Raw genomic sequence first — 20,090 nt, forward strand, 5'->3', positions numbered from 1 at the left:
CTGAAAGACTTCCTATCCAATTTTACTTATGGGCATCTCCTAAAGCGATCACAAACCAGTTGGAGGGATGCTGAGATTAGTGAGGAGCTTTTGAATTCATCAATGGCTTTCTCTCTCCTAGATATAGATGGTGGTATCTTACACTAAAAGAAATTTTTGCTTTCCAATGTGGTGCTCATTTGAGAATCTCCCAGAGGCGAGTGTGTAGAACTTTGGTTTAGAGCCATAGTGCATGGCTCAGGACTATTTCTGGCAGACCCTTCCCTGTGGTAGAAATTAGGAGCTTGTTCTTGGTGGGAAATAATCTATCTTCTCCAAAACATACATTCTCTGGTCTGGTGAGGGGGCTCAGGAGGTAAAAGTGCTTGCCGTAGAGCCCAATGGCATAAATTTGATCCTTGGGACTCACATGGCAGGAGGAGAGAATTGACTCCCAAAAGTTCTCCAACCTCTATTGGCCTGCCATAGCATGGAGGTGCCCCCCCCCACGCAGTAATATAATGTAATGACAATAAAAACAGATACTCCTTGATTTCTCATGTACAAAATATAAGTATTTGGGTTATATTTTCCTTAGAAATTAATGGCTATTTTTAATCAATTCAAAGTAATTGAATATTGGTGAAATAGATAGGGTATATATTTCAATACATTTATACATATAATGTATAATGTTTAGGTCAGGGTAATTTGTATGCCCACAATCTCAGGCATAGATCTATTTTTTTTCAGTTCAGAATATTTAAAATCTTACTAATATCTTGAAATGTTCAATTATCACCTCTAGTTATCTTCCTGTTCTATATAGACTATTAGAAATTATTTTATCCATTCAGCTGTACCCTTGTATTCAAAGTTTATTTTCTATTCATTTTTCCATATTTCCTCAATTTTCCATCTCCATGATTTCTAAAACCTCAGTTCTATAGATTTATTTCTCATCAGGAATTAGAAATCCAGAGTTTCCATCATTCATAATTGTGGGATAAAATGATTGCTTCTAGACATGGGAGAGTGGTACCTGGAAGATGCACTTAGTCTGCTCATTAGTGTATGGAACACATGCTTTACCTACAAATGTCACTGTAAAGTTCCCAGGGTGCGTCTCTTTCCTCCTCCTCCTCCTCCTCCTCCTCCTCCTCCTCCTCCTCCTCCTCCTCCTCCTTCCTTCCTCTTCCTTCCTCTTTTTTGAGACAAGGTTTCTCTGTGTAGCCCTGGCTGTCCTGAAACTCACTCTGTAGACCAGGCTGGCCTCAAACCTATAGAGATCCACCTGACTCTGCCTCCCCAAGTACTGAATTAAAGGTGTGTGCCACACTGCTCAGCACTCTGGAGCTCTTAAAATGTTCCTTATTGCCTCTTCAATTTTTCAATGCATGTTTAAAAAATTGTATTTGTTTTATGTGTTTGAGTGTTTTGCCTAACTGTATAGGTATAAGCCAAATGCATGCCTAGTATCCACGAAAGCCAGAAGAGGGCCCTGGAACTTCTGGGACTGGAGTTACAGTTGTGAACCACCAAGTTGGTCCTGGAAATCAAACCTCTAGGTCCTCTGGAAAAGCAGTCAGCGCTCTTAACCACCAAGTCGTCTCTCTAGAATCTCAATGAATGTTTTGAGGAAGGAAGTAAATAATGCCTTAATGAATCACTGGTATCCATTCCGTATCACCTGTATTAAATAAGTTTGAAATTAAATTATATTAAATATTCATTGTAAAGGAAGGTAGCAGCTCGGCTTTAATGAACCATTCCTGAAAGGTCAGCTCCATCTACTCTGCTTAAGCATGTTGCAGTTAGGGGTTTGATAAAATGTTCGGTATTTGCCGCCAATTACTTAGCATTTGTCTGGGTTCAGAAGCAACATCCGCTGCCCGCATGATTTCCATCTATTGATGTGTTGATATCGCATGCCTCTGACTGTTGCTGCATCTCCAGTATTCTTAGACAAACATCAAATCACAAATATAGCAGTCTTCTCACTAAATCCTGAGATTCAGTAAAACTCTTCACTGGAGGGGAAATGTTGGGGGCTGGCAGACCCCTAGCCCCTTGACTTTCTTTGCCTGCCTCGACCTTTTGCCTGCTGGAGCGAACTGAGCACGAGACCCCGCCTGCAGCTGGTCTGAGCACGAGACCCCCGCCTACAGCTGCTCTGAGCACGAGACCCCCGCCTGCAGCTGCCCTGAGCACAAGACCCCGCCTGTAGCTGCCCTGAGCACGAGACCCCCGCCTGCAGCTGCCCTGAGCACGAGACCCCGCCTGTAGCTGGTCTGAGCCTGTTGAGTCTGCAGCCAAGAGCTGGGCGTGGCTAAGGATCTCTATATAAGCTTTCCCTGAGCCCGATAAAGTTGGCATTGGGACTTTGGTATCTAGGATGACCCATGTCCGTGTCTCTCCCTGTGTGCCTCTGTCTATGTGTTTTTAAAGTCTCCAGCTAAGTTTCTGGCTCTTATACTGTCTTGTGATGGCATGGGCGCTACAGAACCATTCGGCTTTTTACAGGGAATGACAAACTAATCCTGGAACATATTTTAACAGACACACATGGCGTTCTATAGCTGGCAGAATGTTTATGGAAACAGTTCCATTGGAGACGACGAGCTAATTAGCTACACTGCGTGTAACCCAGTAGTTGTTGGAAAACACTCAGCATATACCCCTTAGCATCCACTTGAAAAAACGACAGTAGGCTTTGCTTACAGTGCATTTGATTCCTTGGCACCTTTCCATGTCACTCGTGATGAGGAGATGCTGGACCTATGACAGATAGACATACTGATTTGAGGAATAACAGCACTGCCAGTTTTGGAAGTATGAGAGATTCCGCAGGTGATCCACCATTACTCTGATGCGTAGCCAGGGGTGAGGCGTCCGACATGAAAATGTGGCCTGAGATCTCAGTCTGCAAAGCGGTGAGTCATGCACCAGCTAGGATGCTGCTCTCCTTCGTGGTCAGAGCGCAGCTGCCTTTCTCCAGTCTTTTCATAGATGCTGGTATCATGCTGAAAGTGATCCAAGCTAATGCCTACACAGCACAGGCCTGAATATTATGGGTTGTTGCACATCCGACTGCAAAAGAGTGCACTTAAGCAGCTGGCAAGTTCTCAGGGTCGTCGTCTGTCTTAGGCACTGTTCTATCGCTGTGAAGAGACACCATGACCAAGGCGGCTCTTATGAAAGAAAGCATTTAGTTGGGGGGCTTGCTGGGAGTTCCAGAGACTTAGTCCATTACCACGATGGCAGGAAACACGGTGGCATGGAAGGTGGTGGAGAAAAGAGGTTGAGAGCTACATCCTAATCTGTGAGCAGAGAGAGAGAACTGGGCTTAGCATGGGCTTTTGAAATCCCAAAGCCCACCATCCCTTCTTCCAACAAGGCCACACCTTCTCTGATAAGGCATGCCTTCTAATCCTTCTAATGCTATCAAAGCGTTCCTCCCACTCCCTGGTGACTAGCACTCAGATAAAGAACCCTATTGGGGCCCTTTTGATTCCTACTCCACTCCTGTGACCGCGACAAATGTGCCGAGGCAGACAGGGAAGAGAGGGCTTATTTGGCTCGAGATTCGAGGCTGTGCTCCGTTACTGTGGAAAGGTCAAGGTGGGAATTTACACAGCGCATCCACCATCACGAGCGGAGAAGGCAGGCAATGGATTGTCGATTACATGCTTTCCTTCTCCCTTATGTAGTTCGGGGTCCAGGTTAGGGAATAGTGCTGCCCTCGGTGGGCTGGGTCCATCAGTAACAGAGACGGTTCCTCTCGGACGTGTCCATAGGCCAACCTGGATGGTTCCTAGATAATAATGATGCTCTAGGTAATCCCTCATTAAGAGTCTCTTCCCGGGTAATTCTAGGCTGTGTCAAGTTGGCGGTTAGAATTAACCAGTATAACCAGGAATAAAAAGTCTCAAGAATATATCTATTCTTGACTATTCCCATTTCTTCAGTTTCAAAGACAATTTTTTTTTAAAATTCTTTGAAAGTTATCTGGTTCCTAGCCTTTCCCCTTCCCTGAAATTACTCTACTATGACTCTAGAGTGATATTTTGCCATGTGCTCATTCCTCTTCTCCTTCACTGGTTCTGTCTTTACATGTGTCAGCTTGCGTCCACCTGATGACAACTCCGCTTCCTGTTTCTCCGCCCTCCTCTTGAACTCACGTCCACACTGCACCTTCTCTGTTCTGGTGCGTGGACGATTTATTGTTTAATATAATTTACGTCGGCACACTTTAAGCTCTCTCTGTTGACTGTATCAAGACTTTCCCTCCCTTCTCTCTAGGACATTGCACACTGTGTTCTCCACCTCCTCCCTCACTTTCCTCATTGACTCCTCCCCCCTATCATTTCCTTGTATGTTTCCCTCAAACATTAGTTTTAGGAAGGCTCCATCTTCTCATTCCCTTGAGGAGCTTTTTCATTTTTACGGACTTTAACTACAACGCTGACAACTTCTAGCGCTCATGGAAAGCTCTGCCGCCAAACTCTGCCGGGTTCTTTTTTGTCAGGACTCTGGTAACTTTGCAGCTCAGTTCCACAGTGCATCCTTCTTGGGAATATTTGATGTGCAGCACAAGAACCCAAACCCCGGTCCTCAAATGAAACTCCCTTTCTAGGAAATTCTAGGTTGCGTCAAGCTGACAGTAAAAACCAACCGGCACAGGCTCGGTGAATCCAGGCATGCTACTGCTCTCTGTATCAAGAAGACATTGCTTCTTAACATTTTTCCTTTTTTCTTACTTCTTCTTCTGGAACATTCTTTGATCCTTAGATGGAATGATATAGGTATCCCGTTTAGGGCTGAGCATTCCCCAAGTACTTATTCTCCATACTTTGACCAATTATGAATCTCTGCATTAACTGCTGCTTGCCACATTAATGATTAATTTTTGACCATTTATTTTCTTATTTTGAGGCAGAATCTTGCTATTACTATTACTACTAAGATAGTCCATGAGCTTATGTGGACAATCCTTCTTCCTCAGTTTCTGAGTGCTGGGTTTATAGGCATAAGCCACAACCATGGCTCTTTGTTTTTTGTAAGCACTAATACTTGCAAACGTGCTGATCATTAATTTTTAATATTGCATATATGGCTTGCATTACGTTTCTTATTGAATACTGCTCTGCTAATTACCAGCTGTGCCTGACCCCAGATGAGAGTAGACAGATGTGTGGAACCAGAGCTGTCTCCTTTAGAGACAGGAAGGCAGCCTTGGCTGTGCTTGAGTTCATAGTCTTTGGCTACCAACACTGGTATCCTATACTTCACCTGGAAACATAATTCCTAGGTGAAATATAGCTTTGAATCCTTTGTATTCTTTCATGCATTTGATCATGTGCTGTATTGAATTTTGCTGAGATCGACAATATAGTTAATAAGGTCTCAACGGATAGGAGTTACCAAGCTCTATTGATTTCCTATGTTCTATTACTTAGGGGCCTGCGTGTGGGGGGCATTAACAGAAGCAACATCATTTTGTTTATCTGTTTTAATGCTTGTTTCTGAATTAACTACACGGTAGACAACTATCAATAGTTTTGATTTCTGTGGAGAGAGCTTTATGTATTATGAATCCCAAGGGGAATTTTATTGTTCAAAGCTACGATGCTTTCAGGCTTGGGAGCTGGCAATGCACAGGCAGTGATAAATTGAGATACAGTCAGTTTACTGGGAGTCGAGGAAATGGAAAAGACCCAATATAATATAATATAATACTCAGAGCCAGAGATAAAAGATTTTTCTCTTTCCCCCAATTTGTATGTGTGCATTTTGGACAGAAAAAAAACCGTGTATTTCTTTTCCTGGGAAGGGGGTTGATAAGCCTCCAGGAAAATGGAAAAGACAACACTCCAGAGCTTCTGTCTTCTCCCCTCCCCTCTGAGATCAGGCTACGAGACAGAACGGGCTCACCTTTCCTGTCTTATATATGAGAGCTGAAGGAGAGGCCCTAGATTCAGTGTCTCAGAACTCCTAAAAGTCAGGCAAAAATGTTTAAGAACAAAAAGGACAAAGAAGGAATATTACATTATGGACTAAAGAAAGTCATGTGTTAGAGAGGAAATTCTAATGTTAGGTTTCTTCCTCCCTGCCTCCATCACGTCTTTCCTCTTTCCCTCCTTTCTTCAACCTTCTCTTTCCTGGACGTTTAATATAATAGTCTATAAATGTTTATTGTCCTCTGATTTCTTCAAAAAGCAAAAGTTCTGATCTCTTCCCGTTATGAGATTAAAGTAATAGAAATTAGTTTTAGAGTATTCAGTTAGAGTAGTTATAGAAACAAATGAGCTTCAGATGTCATAGAATCTTTAAATGCACAAGTATAAGAAAGCACAGACTAGAGGAATGGTCAGAATGAAAAGATCTGGTGATTTTTCAAAAGATGTTGAACTTGGTTCTAACCTGTACATATTTTAGGGTAAAGCGTGCACACCATTACTGCAGAGCAGCCTGCGATGGAAGACAGCGTCTCCTGCACTTCTTGCGTCTTTCATCCCAGCATCACGAGGGGAAGCTTCATTGCCCCAGCCTCCTCTCGGAGGAAACCCCTTCCACCTTTTATCTCCTCATGGTTATTCTGTAACTTTGTGTGCTGATAACACTTCCCCTTGACTGGTCAACACAGAGGTCCTTTTATATTTACTCTTTTCTGACATATGAGTTTCACTCATAAGTATACGTCTATATATCTCACCTGATGTTGATTTTCTTTTCTGATGATGCATTGCTTTTAGATTTACAAGTGTCTCTGTTGCCTATGCTGTCATTTCTAGGCAAGGTCCCGACTCTGATTTCTAGTAAGAACAGAACCCACCCCATTCCTGCTCTCTTCCCTCTTGGATCCCATTATTCCCTTCTTACTATATTCGTTTTGCTAAGGGTACACAGTAAGAATGAAGTTATCTGCTTTCGCTCATCAGTTGATAGTAATAGTTGAGCAGCAGCACATGGCGTTCATGCTGTCGTGGCTCTCATGTCTTATTTGCTGCATGGTAATGTGCTACAGTAAGACTGCCTTCAGTACCAAGTGTTGCAACCTCAGGCTAATCAAGAGAAAGAGTCCATGGGTGAGGTCAAATGCATTTTCTCTTTCAATTCTTAACATCATGTTACTTTTAGGGCTGGAGAGATAGCCCAGTAGTTAAAGGCACTGACGGCTCTTTCAGAGAATCCAGGTTGAATTCCCAGCTCCCTCGTGACGGCTCAGAACCATCTGTAACTCCAGTTCCAGGGGATCTGGCGCACCCTTCTGCTCTCTGTGGGCACTGCAGATACATGGTCCACAGGCATTGATGTGTGCCATCCCCAAAGGCATACCACATCCCTTATTTACCATCGTTTTCCTTCTCAGCAGTCTCCCTCTTTCTTACCAGAAGACAGCGTTGGCGCTCTCTTTCAGGATGTGAAGAGCTTTACTCTGGCGTTCGGTAGCACCTTCCTCTCTCCTCGGATGATCTCCTACATACGTTGGGGACAAAAGCCCCCAAATGACTTGAGGAAAGTGACGAGCCTCCCCTGGAACAGGGAGCACAGTGTTCCACACACAGGAACTCAGCCAGTCACCTTGGCTTTCAGATCTGTCACTGGGCTCTGTCTTCCCTCTCCCGGCAGTTCCCGGACAAGGCCCCTTACACTCCTGCAGACAGACCCATCATGCCATGTTCCTCACGCTGCCGCTTTCCCTTCTTGCCTTCATCTCTCAACACCGTCCTGTCAGAGTTCCATCTCCTGGCTCCATATTAAATCTTATAACACTGATTTCTTTTTTGCAGTTTTATATTTTCATGTGAGTGAGGTCTGTAGAAATAGGTGGTTGAATAAGAGCGTTCAGGGTGTTATCCTGAAAGACTACCTGCAGGCTGGAATGGCCATGGCCAAGATGAAGTCAGCAGTTAAAAGGCATTGCAAATAGTTCACTGAGGTCAGAGGTTGAGTTAGATGGAATTAAATAACTTAAACACTCACTTATTTAATTTTGGAACTACCCTTGAAAAGACTGCATTAGATAAGCTAGGAATCAGGACAGCTGCTAAGATTTCACACAGCTAATAACTATTATAAGCTTAATTGTTGCAAGGCATAGAATTTCTGGGCAGGTGTCTGTACAAAGTGAACAGTTTTCTCCTTTGTATTTCTAGATTAATGTTAATTCTTTTCTTTAACAATTACACGGAGCTGGAGAGACAGCTCAGTGGTTAAGAGAACGTGTTTTTGAAGAAGATCTAGGTTTGGTTCCCCGCACCCACGTTTGGTGGTTTGACTACTTGGGACTCCAGGTCCAGGGAATCTGGTGCCCTCTTCTGGCTCCATGAGCACACACACTCACGTGGCACACACACAGACAAGCAGATACACATAATACACATAAATAAAAATAAAAAAAATCCTAAAATGTAAAAATTGCATTGTGTGTGTGTCCTCACTTGGAAGTCAGAGGACAGTTTATGAGAGCTGAGCCTCTCTTTCCACCACGTGGGTCTTGGGAATTGAATTTAGGTTGACAGGATTGGAAGCAAGTGTCTTTACCCACTGAGCCATCTTGCTGGACCTAATGCTATTCTTAAGCATGGGACTCTTTTGCTATAGGTAAATAGATGAATTATCTCAAGTATCTGGGAAGTCACTTGACTGTTCCGAATGGCCATGTCAAACATAACAAGAAGAGGCACTATTGAGTGGTTAATCACTCCCCTTCTCTTCCCTCTCATGATTGTTACATCAAAAGCTCTTCAATGAATGACAGGCTGTGAATAATTTCTAAGCATAGAGAGCTGCCTTGCCCCCATACAACGCCACACCTTCTCAAAAGCACCTTGAGATCCTTGGTGTGTGCACGTCCTCCCATCTGTTGTGTGTGTTGGGACTGCAGAGTTGAATTTCTAGAGGACATTCTTCCTTCTCAAGGTTTCAGTACCTTTCCCAGGATACTCTAGTAGTAGGAAATGGGTCTCTTAACATTCAAGTCACTGCTATTTCTCTCACACTAACAAGAGACATTTGGGCTAGAGACTCTCTAAATAGTTGTTATATTTTAAAAAGACTATAAAACGTCTAGATTTAGCTCTTTACCCGTCTCGTTCCTACAGAACCAGAGCTTGTTAACCCATCCCAACAGAACCATTAAGAGAGAGGCTGATTTGACTTCAAAATACTAGTTAGACCAATTGTTAGTGTAACTCGTAAGATTAAAATTGATCACACAAGACAGTATAAAATACGAATCTGAGGCACACTCTTTGGGTTTGGTTCTAAAGGATTATTGGGAGGCGGTGCATCTGTGATCTGAAGGGTCATCGTGGAGGGAAAGGAGTTGGTGAACTCAATGCATGCTCTTTACAGCTGATTGGGTTTTGTATTTTTCTTTTTATCGCACCCACGTACACTCTGCTTTAAGATCAGTTCCAAATCTGAAATTATGATTGAGTGGCAGAAGCAGAAGTTTCAGCAGTATTCTGTGTCAGTGAGTTTTAGGTTCAGAGAACAAGTGAAGAATCTGGAGGCAAAAAGGGATAGTTACTAAGGAAACAACAAAGAAAGAAAAGTATTTTGTTACAAACTATTAAAAAATAGTTTTCAGGAGGCTCAGACTAGTCTCAAACACACTCTATAGCTGAGGCTGGCCTTGCATTCCTGAGGCTCCTGGTTCTACCTCCCAAGTGCTGGTATTCTCTGTGAGCCACTGTGTCTGGTCCAGACAGAGTTTTACATGAAAATTATAAACGTTACTCTAAATTTGAAAGGTTCTAAGTGTCATACCAAAACCAACTTGAAGAAACCCATAAGAGTTTCTCCAGCCAGCCATGAGGATACTCAGATCTTCCAGGGTCTACAATAACACGAGTCCTTGGACGGCTAGAGTGGAGTCTTGCATGTTCTTAGCCTTTCTCTATGCTCACACGTTATCGTAGTTTATATTTCTGTTTTGCTTTTCTTTTCAGCACTGGAGACTTTCAAGGAGACTTAGTATTTGAACATCCATTCTCCTTACCTAAGGCTCACAGTCTGTAATGCTGACCCCAAAGAAGGATCTGGGGGCTCTAAATCCCTTTACTACCAATGAAAAATTCCGTTGCCTGTTTTTTTTTATCAAGATTTTTGACTTGTCCTTTTTCCCCTTAGGTTTGCCATTTACCCAGTTCAGTAAATACCAGTTTCAGCCATGCTGGGAAAGAGGCATTTGAGAGTGAAGGTCACTATTGATAGGCCACTGGCTAGGAACAGTCGAATCTCTGAAATGATGTGCAGATAACAAGTTTCATAATAAATTGAGAAAGGAGGTCCCGTCGCAGCTCCACAGCTAAGGAATTGTTCTAGAAGTCTCATGGGAATAGCTTTGATTTTGACATAATAAATCTTCATGTGAAAAGGATAGAATATTAATGTGATATGGAGAATACCTTTGACTTTTAAGAACTCTATGCGTATCTAAGACTTTTCTCTGGGGATAAAATGTTTCATTTGTTTTCATTGTACTGTTTCTATAATCTTTGTATTTGCTTGATGATTTTGACACAGAAAAACATGGTGTGAGTTTCTATGGACTTTCTATAAAGTTGGTGAACTGGCTAAGTGAGCTGGAGATTGAATTAGTTCTCCACTACTATGCTTTGAAAAGAGAACAAAGTAATAATCCATTTTTGAATTCTAATAGGAGAATTATTAGAGATGGTTTAATTAGTTTCAACTGCTCAAATTTTTTAGTTTAGCTAATGGTATTCTTTGCAGGGTATCCAGGGTGCTCATTCATTACTGTATCTTTTTAACTTAGAGGTTTATTTATTTATGTATTTTGTGTATTTGAGTCTTCTATCTGCATGTAGGCCTGCATAGCAGAAGAGGGCTCCAAATCCCATTATAGATAGTTATGAGTGGCCATGTGGGTGCTGGGACTTGAACTCAGGTCCTCTGGAAAAGAAGCCAGTGCTGTTAACCACTAAGTCATCTCTCCAGCCCCACTATTTTTTTAAAAAAATATTTATTGACATTTAAACATTTATTTCTATGCATTTGTGAGGATACGTTTATGTGACTCAAGTTGCCAGCGGAGAGCAGAAGAGGATTCCCTGGAGCTGGGGCAGCACTGTGAGTCACCTAATGTGGGTGCTGGGAAACTAACTCGAATCCTCGGCAAGAGCAGCATACTCTGAAACACCGAGTCATCTCTCCATCGCCTGCTCATGCGTTCTGTTGTAGCGCTGTACACCAGAGACCTCCACCAGCACCCTTCAGTCAACCCTTCAGTAATCTTGAGTTTCCCCAATCCCTAACCATGGGAAGAAACTATTAACAACGTACACACTGCCTTTCTCCTGCTTCCTCCTAGGAGTTGTTCCTGTATGTAACAGTTACTACAGTGATCACTTCCAGTACACACTTGTTACTTCCGGTCACTCTTGTTTCTCTTGCTGTGCTCTTTGGTCTTCAATGTCTTGATATTGACTACTATTAAACGTGTACCTGTTTTTAACCAATCAAACAATCTTGATGAAAGACCTTACTAAAACCTTAATATAGATGTAATTATGCTTTAATAATCTAGATTGTATTAACTCTAGAAAATCTGTTTATGTGCTTACTAGCCATTTGTATTTCTTCTTCTTTAAAATGCCTATTTAGGGCCTTTGCCTATTTAAAAGTCGGATTAGAACTGGAGAGTAAGCTCAGCTGTTAAGAGCAGTTGCTGCTTTTGCAGAGGACATGGGTTCAAGTTCCAGTAACCACAAAGCGGCTCACAGCTGTGTGTAACTCTAGTGTCAGGGAATATGATTCCCTCTCTGTCTTCATGAGTACCAAGCTCGCATATAATGCACATATATACATGCAAGTAAAGCACTCATACAGATAAAAATAATAAAATAAATAAACTTAAAAGTTGGTTTATCTTTTTATTATTAAGTTACAAGCTTTAAACTAGAGTTTTTTCTCATTTAATTCAGTTATAAGATTTCCTGAGTAATGGTGGACACTGACTTCTGGCCTCCTCCATAACAGGGGGCTAGTTAACGGAGGCTTGCAAATTACCACAAGTTTTCTACCGTCTGAAAAGTCAGGGTCATTGAATTTATTTTCCTACCTTGAGAATCACCTGAGAGGATGAACTTGGGAGCTTTGTTAGCAGTCTTGATGTGTGTGTCAGATTCTTGGCAAACCTACCTTTGTTTACAACCATATGCCATCAGAATTGAAGGCGGAAGCATGAAATGTTGACATGTTTGATCTTAGGTCCATCAGTTGGATTCTGTATCTAGAAAGGACATATTGTGGCGATAAGGGCGCCGTGCTTGGAGTTCAGCATGTCTGAGTCGGAGTCATGTTCTGTCATCTCGTCGTTTGTTTGGCTGTAGGCAAAGCTTCTTTCTCTTGGAGAATTCGTATTTCTTCAGCAGCATAAGGTAGTGATGATGACCAGGAGTCAAAGATTCCACAGATGCCAAGCATAATTGCTGCTGTTCCTATTTAGAATTCCTTTCTCATTTCCTTCAGTCTCTTAGCAAACAGCAACGCGTGAGCGCTGCTTTCTCTCCCTGATGAGAGGGCTACAAGCCTCTTCTTAGACACACAATTCCAAAATGTCTTCCCTCATTTTGTATGTTGTCTTTTCATTTTCTTTTTTAAATTAAAGATTTAATTATTTTTGTTTTATATGTATGAGGGTTTTACCTGATTCATGTGTGTGCCCGGCTCCCTTGAAGGTCAGAAAAGTGAGGCAGAAGAGGGTGTCGGACCTCTTGGAAATGGAATGAGAGACTGTTGTGAGCCACCGTGTAGATTCTGGGACAGTTCTAAGCACACAGCACACTCACTTAACCGCTGAGCCATCTTCCCAGTCCCCCTTCACTTTCTTGATGCTCTCATTTAGAGTCGAGAATTTATGATTGAAGAGATGACTCTGTGGTCAGGAGCATGTACGGTGCTTGCAGAGGATCCAAACCTTTTTCCCAGCTTCCCCTTGGGGCAGCTCACAACCAACTGTAACTCCAACTCCAGGGAACCGAACGCCTGGGTCTCTTCAGGCAGCTGCACTCACAAACGTATTCATATGCGTGCACACACACAAGTAGACACATGATTAAAAATAGTAAAAATACATCTTAAAAATGAAGTTCAGAAATATTAGGTTTTGATAGCCTAGTTTGTCATTTTATTGCATGTGCTTTTGGTGCGACATTTAAGACGTTATTGCAGAGCCTGAGTTCATGAGTTTTGCATGGGATTCTGTGACCTACTCTGAGTTGACTTTTGCATATAATTTGAGACAGAGAAGCATGTTTTTTATCATGTGACTAATTATCCCAGAGCCATTTATTGCAAAATAAAACAAACACACACAAAACATGACCACGTTCTTAATGACTTTTCTTGGAACCTTTGTTGAAAACTAGTTGACCATAAATCTAAAGGATTGTTTTTTTTTTTTTCAGTTGTTTTTTTCAAGATGGTTTTACTGTGTAGCGATGTCTGTCCTGGAACTAGCTCTATAGACCAAGCTGGCCTTGAACTCACGGAGATCCACCTACTTCTTCCTCCTAAGTGCTAGGATTAAAGGTGTGTGCCGCCACAACCTGCCTCAAGAATTGCTTTTGGGAATGTCAGTTCTATTTTTTAATAGTTTTATAATAAGTTTTGAAATAAGAACAACATTCTTGTTTTCCAAGATGGTTTTGGTTATTATTAGTCTTTTGAAATTTCTATATGGATTCTGAGATAGCTTATTAATTTCTGAAAAAAATCACAACCAAATATTTTGTTTGGGGGCAAACTTCTGCTGTTTTTATTATTCCATTCACAACCAAGGAAATTAGAGCATAGAGAAGGCATGTGAACAGACACGGGGAACCAGTCTGACTTACGCGCCTGCTCCTTGCTGCGGCTCTTGATCATCCGCCGTCCCACAGGGTACAGAAAGTAACTGGTGAGCACAGTGAGCAAACTGTAGAGAGTTTCTATGAGATGATTCTCCTTGAGAAGCAGCTAAGCATTCATCGCCTTTCCCATTTATAGTATGTATAATGATTATGTTTTTATGTGATATGAAATCTCTGCATATTTGTGTTAAATGTGGACGTGTATGAATATATTGCAAAGTATGCATATATAAAGCATGCAGATGCATTTATAAATAAACATGTGTATACAGACACATGAAACAGAACTTCAGTGAGAAATTTCTATTCAAGTATATAAAAACAGAATAGTTGGTGTTTTTAGGGATTAGTATGGAGAAGTAAACATTTTTACTTTATATTCTTTAGTATTCCGAATTATTATTATTTAAGGAGATTTATTGTATTTACTTGTTAATTAGTTAACTAACTAATTAACTAACTTATTTAGTGTGTGCAAGTGCCAGGACGTGTGTGTGGAGGTCAGATAACAACTTTGGGGAGTGAGCTCTCTCCTTCCTTATGCAGATCCTGGGGCATGAACTTGGGGCGACTGCTTTAGTGGCCAAAAATCTTTACTTACTGAGCCATCGCACCAGCTCTACGGTGTTATATAAAAGAAATAGACACATATTACTTTAATGATGAAATAAGTTTATGTTATGAACCTTGAAGAGCAGATGTAGTCATTCTCTGTGAGTTTGGTCACCGGGGATGGGGATGGAGAAGGCAGCCTTTCCCTTTCACTTTAGCCTCTTCTATATCGGTAGCTCTGAAAGCAAATATTTTAAGTCAAAAGACCTTGAAAATAGAAGGGATGTTGTTTCTCTGACAATGATGTATTCGCAATATTATTTTCGTGACTAAAGTCTAGACTTTACATTGTATAGAATAAGTCTGCGTACGGTAAGCTATTATCAGAGAGAGGCTATCATATTTTGTGTAACCTGAGAATGACCTTGTATTTTGGTCTACCTCTAGAGTGGGGTGATTATAAGTGTGCCCTGGCGTGTTTGGTGTGTGGGTGCTGGGGATTGACTCCAGGGCTTCACATGTGTTGGGCGAGCACTCTTCCTAGTGAGTGACACTCAGTCTGCTTGCTGTTACTACGTTAAAGGTCACCTCTATCCTCTACTGAGTTAGCAAATGACCGTGACTCAGGGAAGCCTCCCTCCACTTCTACAAACAAGGACCTTTGTGACTGAGTGAAGACTCAGTTGTGAACCACTTCACAGCAATGGAGCTGGGGCAACCGCAGAAGCAGGCAGCCATTTTTACTCGATGTTGCTCGTCAGCCGAGAAAGAGGTTCTTCAGGAGAAGATTGCACGGTGCTTCTTTGGAGCACTTGTCACAAACAAGTGCCGACTGGAAGCGGTGCTGTTTTAAGATGTGCTGCTCGGAGTACCATATGACAGTTTGTTTTAATATTGTGGTTATTCATGGAATACTCTTGGAGTTAGGGTGGCTGATGAATGCCGAAGTAGCTGTTGTTGACACTCAAATGATAACTTACTTGGGGTTGTGTTTTTCAGGCAATGCTCTGAAGGCGTCAGCCGAGAGATTTACAGATGACCCCTGTTACCTCCCGAAAAGGGAGGCTGTGGTTCAAGCCGCCCGCGCCTTGTTGGCAGCAGTTACAAGACTCCTTATCCTTGCGGACATGATTGATGTCATGTGTCTCTTGCAGCATGTGTCATCTGTAAGTAGAAGATGACTTCATTTGCTTTGGCATTGCTTTCATTTTTAATTCCCGCTCTGGAGCAAACATCCATCCTGGTACTTCCTGCCCCACTTTATCAGGAGCTGACCAGACAGGGGTGTGAAAACTACCTCCCTGTACACCCCCAGGAATGACACTAGAACTTAGCAGTCCTAAAGTCATGGAAACTCTAGACGTTTAAACACCGAGTGAGTGTGGAGTGTGAGGTGTCTTACTTGATTGCTCTCTACTTTATTTGCTGAAGCTGGTCTCTACCTAGACCCAGGGCTCATGATTTGGCTAGTCTGGCTAGCTAGCCTCTCTGGGGCTCACTCATCCCCAACTCCTGAGCTCTGGGGTTACACACAAGCCTCCACGGCCACTTGGATTTTCTGTGCTGCTGAGGACGTTATCTCCAGTCCTCACACTCGCAGAACAAATGCGTCACCTACTAAGCCATCTCCCCAGAACCCCATATTAATTAAACAAGTGACAGCACAGAGTGATGGAGATAATATCATTAATGATAGGTGTAAATAGTATAATATATATAAATGTCTAGAGAAGCCTTAACTTGAAGCTTGAGATGCTCGGAGTTTTACCCTCATTCGTAAGTAGCCACTACTGCTCTCTTTTTGTGGTCCTAGGTGGTGAAACTTATGGCTGCACATCCACAGGGCAAATGCTCTTTGTTAGAACCATATCCTCACTATTCTTATCAAAAGTAATGTTTTCCATGCAATATATTTTAATTATGGCTTCCCCTCTCCCACCTCCTCCCAGACCCTCCCCATCTCCCCACCCATACAACTCCATGCCTTCTTAAAAAAAAAAAAATAAAAAAAAAACAACCCCAAGCTAAGAATTTAAAAAAACAGACTAAAACAACAAAAAGTAACAAAAAGTACAAGAAACACACACATACACAGGCACAGACACAGAGAGACATGCACAGACACAGAGAGACACGCACAGACATAGACATACACACAACCACAAAATTAGAAAGCGTAATATACAATCAAAACATCAGCGAGGTAGTAAAAAGTACCCAAACAAAGCAATATGAGACAAAAAGTCTAAAAAAAGAACACCATTGAGTTCATTCTGTATTGGCCATCTACTGTTACACCCACGTGGGGCTCGCCCTTAAGAGTAATTCGTATACCCAGTGAGACCCCACTGGGGAGAACCAGTCTTTCCTTTGCACGCAGCTGTCAGCTGGTTAGGGTTGGGAACCTAGGGCTTTGCACAGGCCAGGCAGGTACTTTATCAATGAGGTACATTATCAACTCACATTTCTTCCCTCTTCCCTCTCCCTGCCTGTAGTCTGATCCCTAAGTTCCTCTTCATTTGTTTTTAGTAAAGAGTTATTGAAGAAACCCGCACACATCGGGGGGCTCCCACTGAGACCCCAGAGGAGACCCAAACCACACCAAGCACCTGTTTTCACAGAGGTCCTTTATTAAGTGGAGAAGAAAAGTTAAAGTGGCTGCTTTCTGACTCAGGCAGAAAAACAGCAACAAATGACCTTGCAGGTGTTTTAATTTCTAAGAAGAGGAAAAGGGATGTCTGTGTTGGAACAGACTAGGATACGGTGGGATAGTCTGATTGGGAATGGTAATTAGGTGAACTAAAGGGGGATTTTGACTGCTGGCGTTTGGTAGTCAGCTTCGGAAGGAGTCTGGCATAAGAAAGTGTCCAAAAAACGGGAATAGACCCTGATGGGAGAGGGCAGGTGAACGGCAAGGTCTGCCAGTGCCATGTTTGCCAAGCCCGGGCCTGCTGGAGTCTTTCAGTTTATAACCTTTCTTACTTGGCTTCCTTCAGCCACTTCAAGTTTCTCTCTTTTAAAAAAGATTTTATTTTAACTTTTAATTATGTGCATGTCTGTGTGTGTGAGGGTATGTGCCCTGTAAGTGAAGTACCCACAGAGGCCAGAAGGGGGCATTGGATTCCCCTGGAACTAGAGTTAAAGGTAGATGTGAGCTGTCTGGTATGAGTTCTGGTTCCTTTCTCCAGACCCTTCAATTACTTTTCAAAGTCTTTTCCTCACCCCAAGAAGGGTGCTATAGTCAACATTTACACAAGTGCACACAACTATCGCGTATTTTTTTATACAGAGGGAATTCACTTAAAACATTCAGCTCTCTGAGGGCACACACTTCCTTCTGAAAATGTAACCTGTTGTTTTTGTTTCTTGACCTTGTTTAGAGGCTAATAGACAAAGGCTTGCCTTTGTCCTCTCCTCCCATCTTATCCTTACTACTTCAGGAAAGCTTCTGATGCTCCCCCTTCCTCCTGAGAGAAATCTGGGGGTTCTCTTTATGCTACTTAGTACCGAGAATTTTGTACAAACATATACAGCATTAAATAAGAAAAAAAGATAGCTACCGAGTTGCCCTTGCTTGGGTGGCATCTTCTCATGGGACACAGGTGGTAGGCCGCTGAAGTCCTGGTTTGAATCAACCAATTCCAGGACAGCAGGCAGGCAGGGCCAAGGGAAGCAGGACTTGTCAGAGTCTTGGCACCCCCTTTTCTTGCTGTCTCAGCCAATTTCTTCTCATCCTCCTTCCCAAATTTCTCCATCAATATACATAATTTTTTTTACAAACTGATTGACTATGTAGTTTCTACAGCACATTGGCTCAGATTTATTTAAATATGTATTGTCAGGGAAAAGAAGAATAGATGTATTTTGGGAGAGAGGGAGTGCTGAGTCAGACTAGGCATCTTCCCGTTGCCTATTTCATGCTTCTTTCTTCTTGTGAGACAAATCTCCAGTTGTTTTAATGGGAGATGAACAAGCATGGCCTCTGCTGTTTGTTTGATGGATTGCCGTTATTATTATTTCTGAGCTGAGACAATGTGACGAAGAGCATGGTGTGGGAGTGTTCATAATGCCTGCTTGTACTCCGGGTGTTGGTATAGGGATACTGCCTGCATCTTTTTACGCTTATCTTGTATGCCCTTTGATAGATGATAAGGTAGTCAAATAGGACAAAATTGGATTTGTTTCTCAGCTCAGAGATCACTTTAATATCCAGTCTCCACAGTTTTGGCAAACGCCTACATTTGTTTTTATTTCCAATTGATTTGCTGAGTCTTTTTTTTTTTGGAGGGGGGGGAAGGGGGTTGAATTTGGTTTGTAACGAGATAAAATAAGAAACAGGGTGAATTTAAAGACCAAGAAATTATTTTGTGATTCTTGTCTCAGACTAAATTTCCCCTTAAAAATTTGAACTTGTAAATGTAAGGAATATTAATATCTTTTCGATTTAATTGTTCATCCTTTCCCAAATTATTTCTGCTTGAAAAAATTTCATTTCATTTCTTTTGAGAAATAATCAATACAATGAAACTACAGCATCTTGCTACTGTAGGTGATCTCAGAGGTCCCCTTTGATGGCCAAAAGAAAGAACACCTAAAAGAACATTCCTCAGACCGAGTCAGTAGTCTTTTATCGCACAGCTGAGCTTCACCAGATTCATCTTTATCCCTGGCTCCTTCGTTTTATCAACAAAGCAAAAGCACTGCTTGGAGTATATAGCACCCTAAGTATACACACGGGCAGTGGGGGAGGGTGCAGGAAGCATAACAGAAATCCAACCAACGCCAGGTTGTAAATTTTATAGGACAACCCCATGACGACTGTTTGTAGGGACAATCTAGTTAGAAAGAGTGCAGTCATGGCCGTCTGAAGGAGCCCAGGGCACGTCAGTATTGATAAATCCGTCATGGCCGTCCTAAGGGACCCAGAGCACATTAGTATTGATAAATGGGAGAGATGAGTCCTGAGAATGAACACTCAAGCTAAAATCCCCACATTATGCAAACACTGACCTTCAGTTAAAGCACTCTCTGGACGATGGAGCATTACTGGATTTTCTCACTTTCTTCCTTGGCCCTGAAAGTAGTACCTGGAAATACTGTTTTTGTGTGTTTCTTATTTTGAAGTTCCCTGAAGTTGCGTAAGGTTCGCATAGCTAAATGACAGCATGATGGCATCTTTAATTAGAAAGACTGCTTCTTAGAGAAGAGAAAGAGTAGGGCATAAAGTATTTTAAATTCAGTGAAACTTTTGGTAAATAGCTTATAGTAATTGATTTATAGAGAAAACACATTGTTTAGAGTCCTGGATTGGGTGGGGTTTTTGGTTTAAACATACAGAGAAGGAACCAAAAAAAATTGGCCAAGACATGGAAAAGATCACATGACAAAATAGATTTTTTTAACATAAGGGTTATTAAAACTGTGTTGAAAAGAATTTGGTTTCTATCTTACAAGAGCAGGGCCATGAGCAGACTTTGGCTGTGTTTATACTGATGGGTGGGGGCTGGTGAGATGGCTCAGTGGGTAAGGAGCTTGCTGCCAAGCCTGACGACCTGAGTTCCATCCCTGGCCCCTCATAGTTGAGGAGAGAACTGACTCTCAAGAACTGTCCTCTGACTTCTGCATGTGTGTCATTTCACAAGTGTGTCTACACACATACAGAGAAAACAAATA

The 20,090-nt window shown here is 42.1% G+C and overlaps 1 protein-coding gene across 1 annotated transcript in view; it reads left to right on the plus strand.

The window, feature by feature from the left end:
• Positions 1 to 20,090, plus strand: part of Ctnna3 (catenin alpha 3) — a 1,290,503-nt gene that overhangs the window by 44,649 nt on the left and 1,225,764 nt on the right. Inside the window, exon 4 of the mRNA XM_013351193.2 lies at positions 15,417 to 15,583. Coding sequence (XP_013206647.2) covers positions 15,417 to 15,583 — 167 coding nt within the window. The remainder of the gene's footprint in view (positions 1 to 15,416; positions 15,584 to 20,090) is intronic.

This window comes from Microtus ochrogaster, linkage group LG2 (genome assembly GCF_000317375.1).
Source record: "Microtus ochrogaster isolate Prairie Vole_2 linkage group LG2, MicOch1.0, whole genome shotgun sequence".
NCBI lineage: Eukaryota > Metazoa > Chordata > Mammalia > Rodentia > Cricetidae > Microtus > Microtus ochrogaster.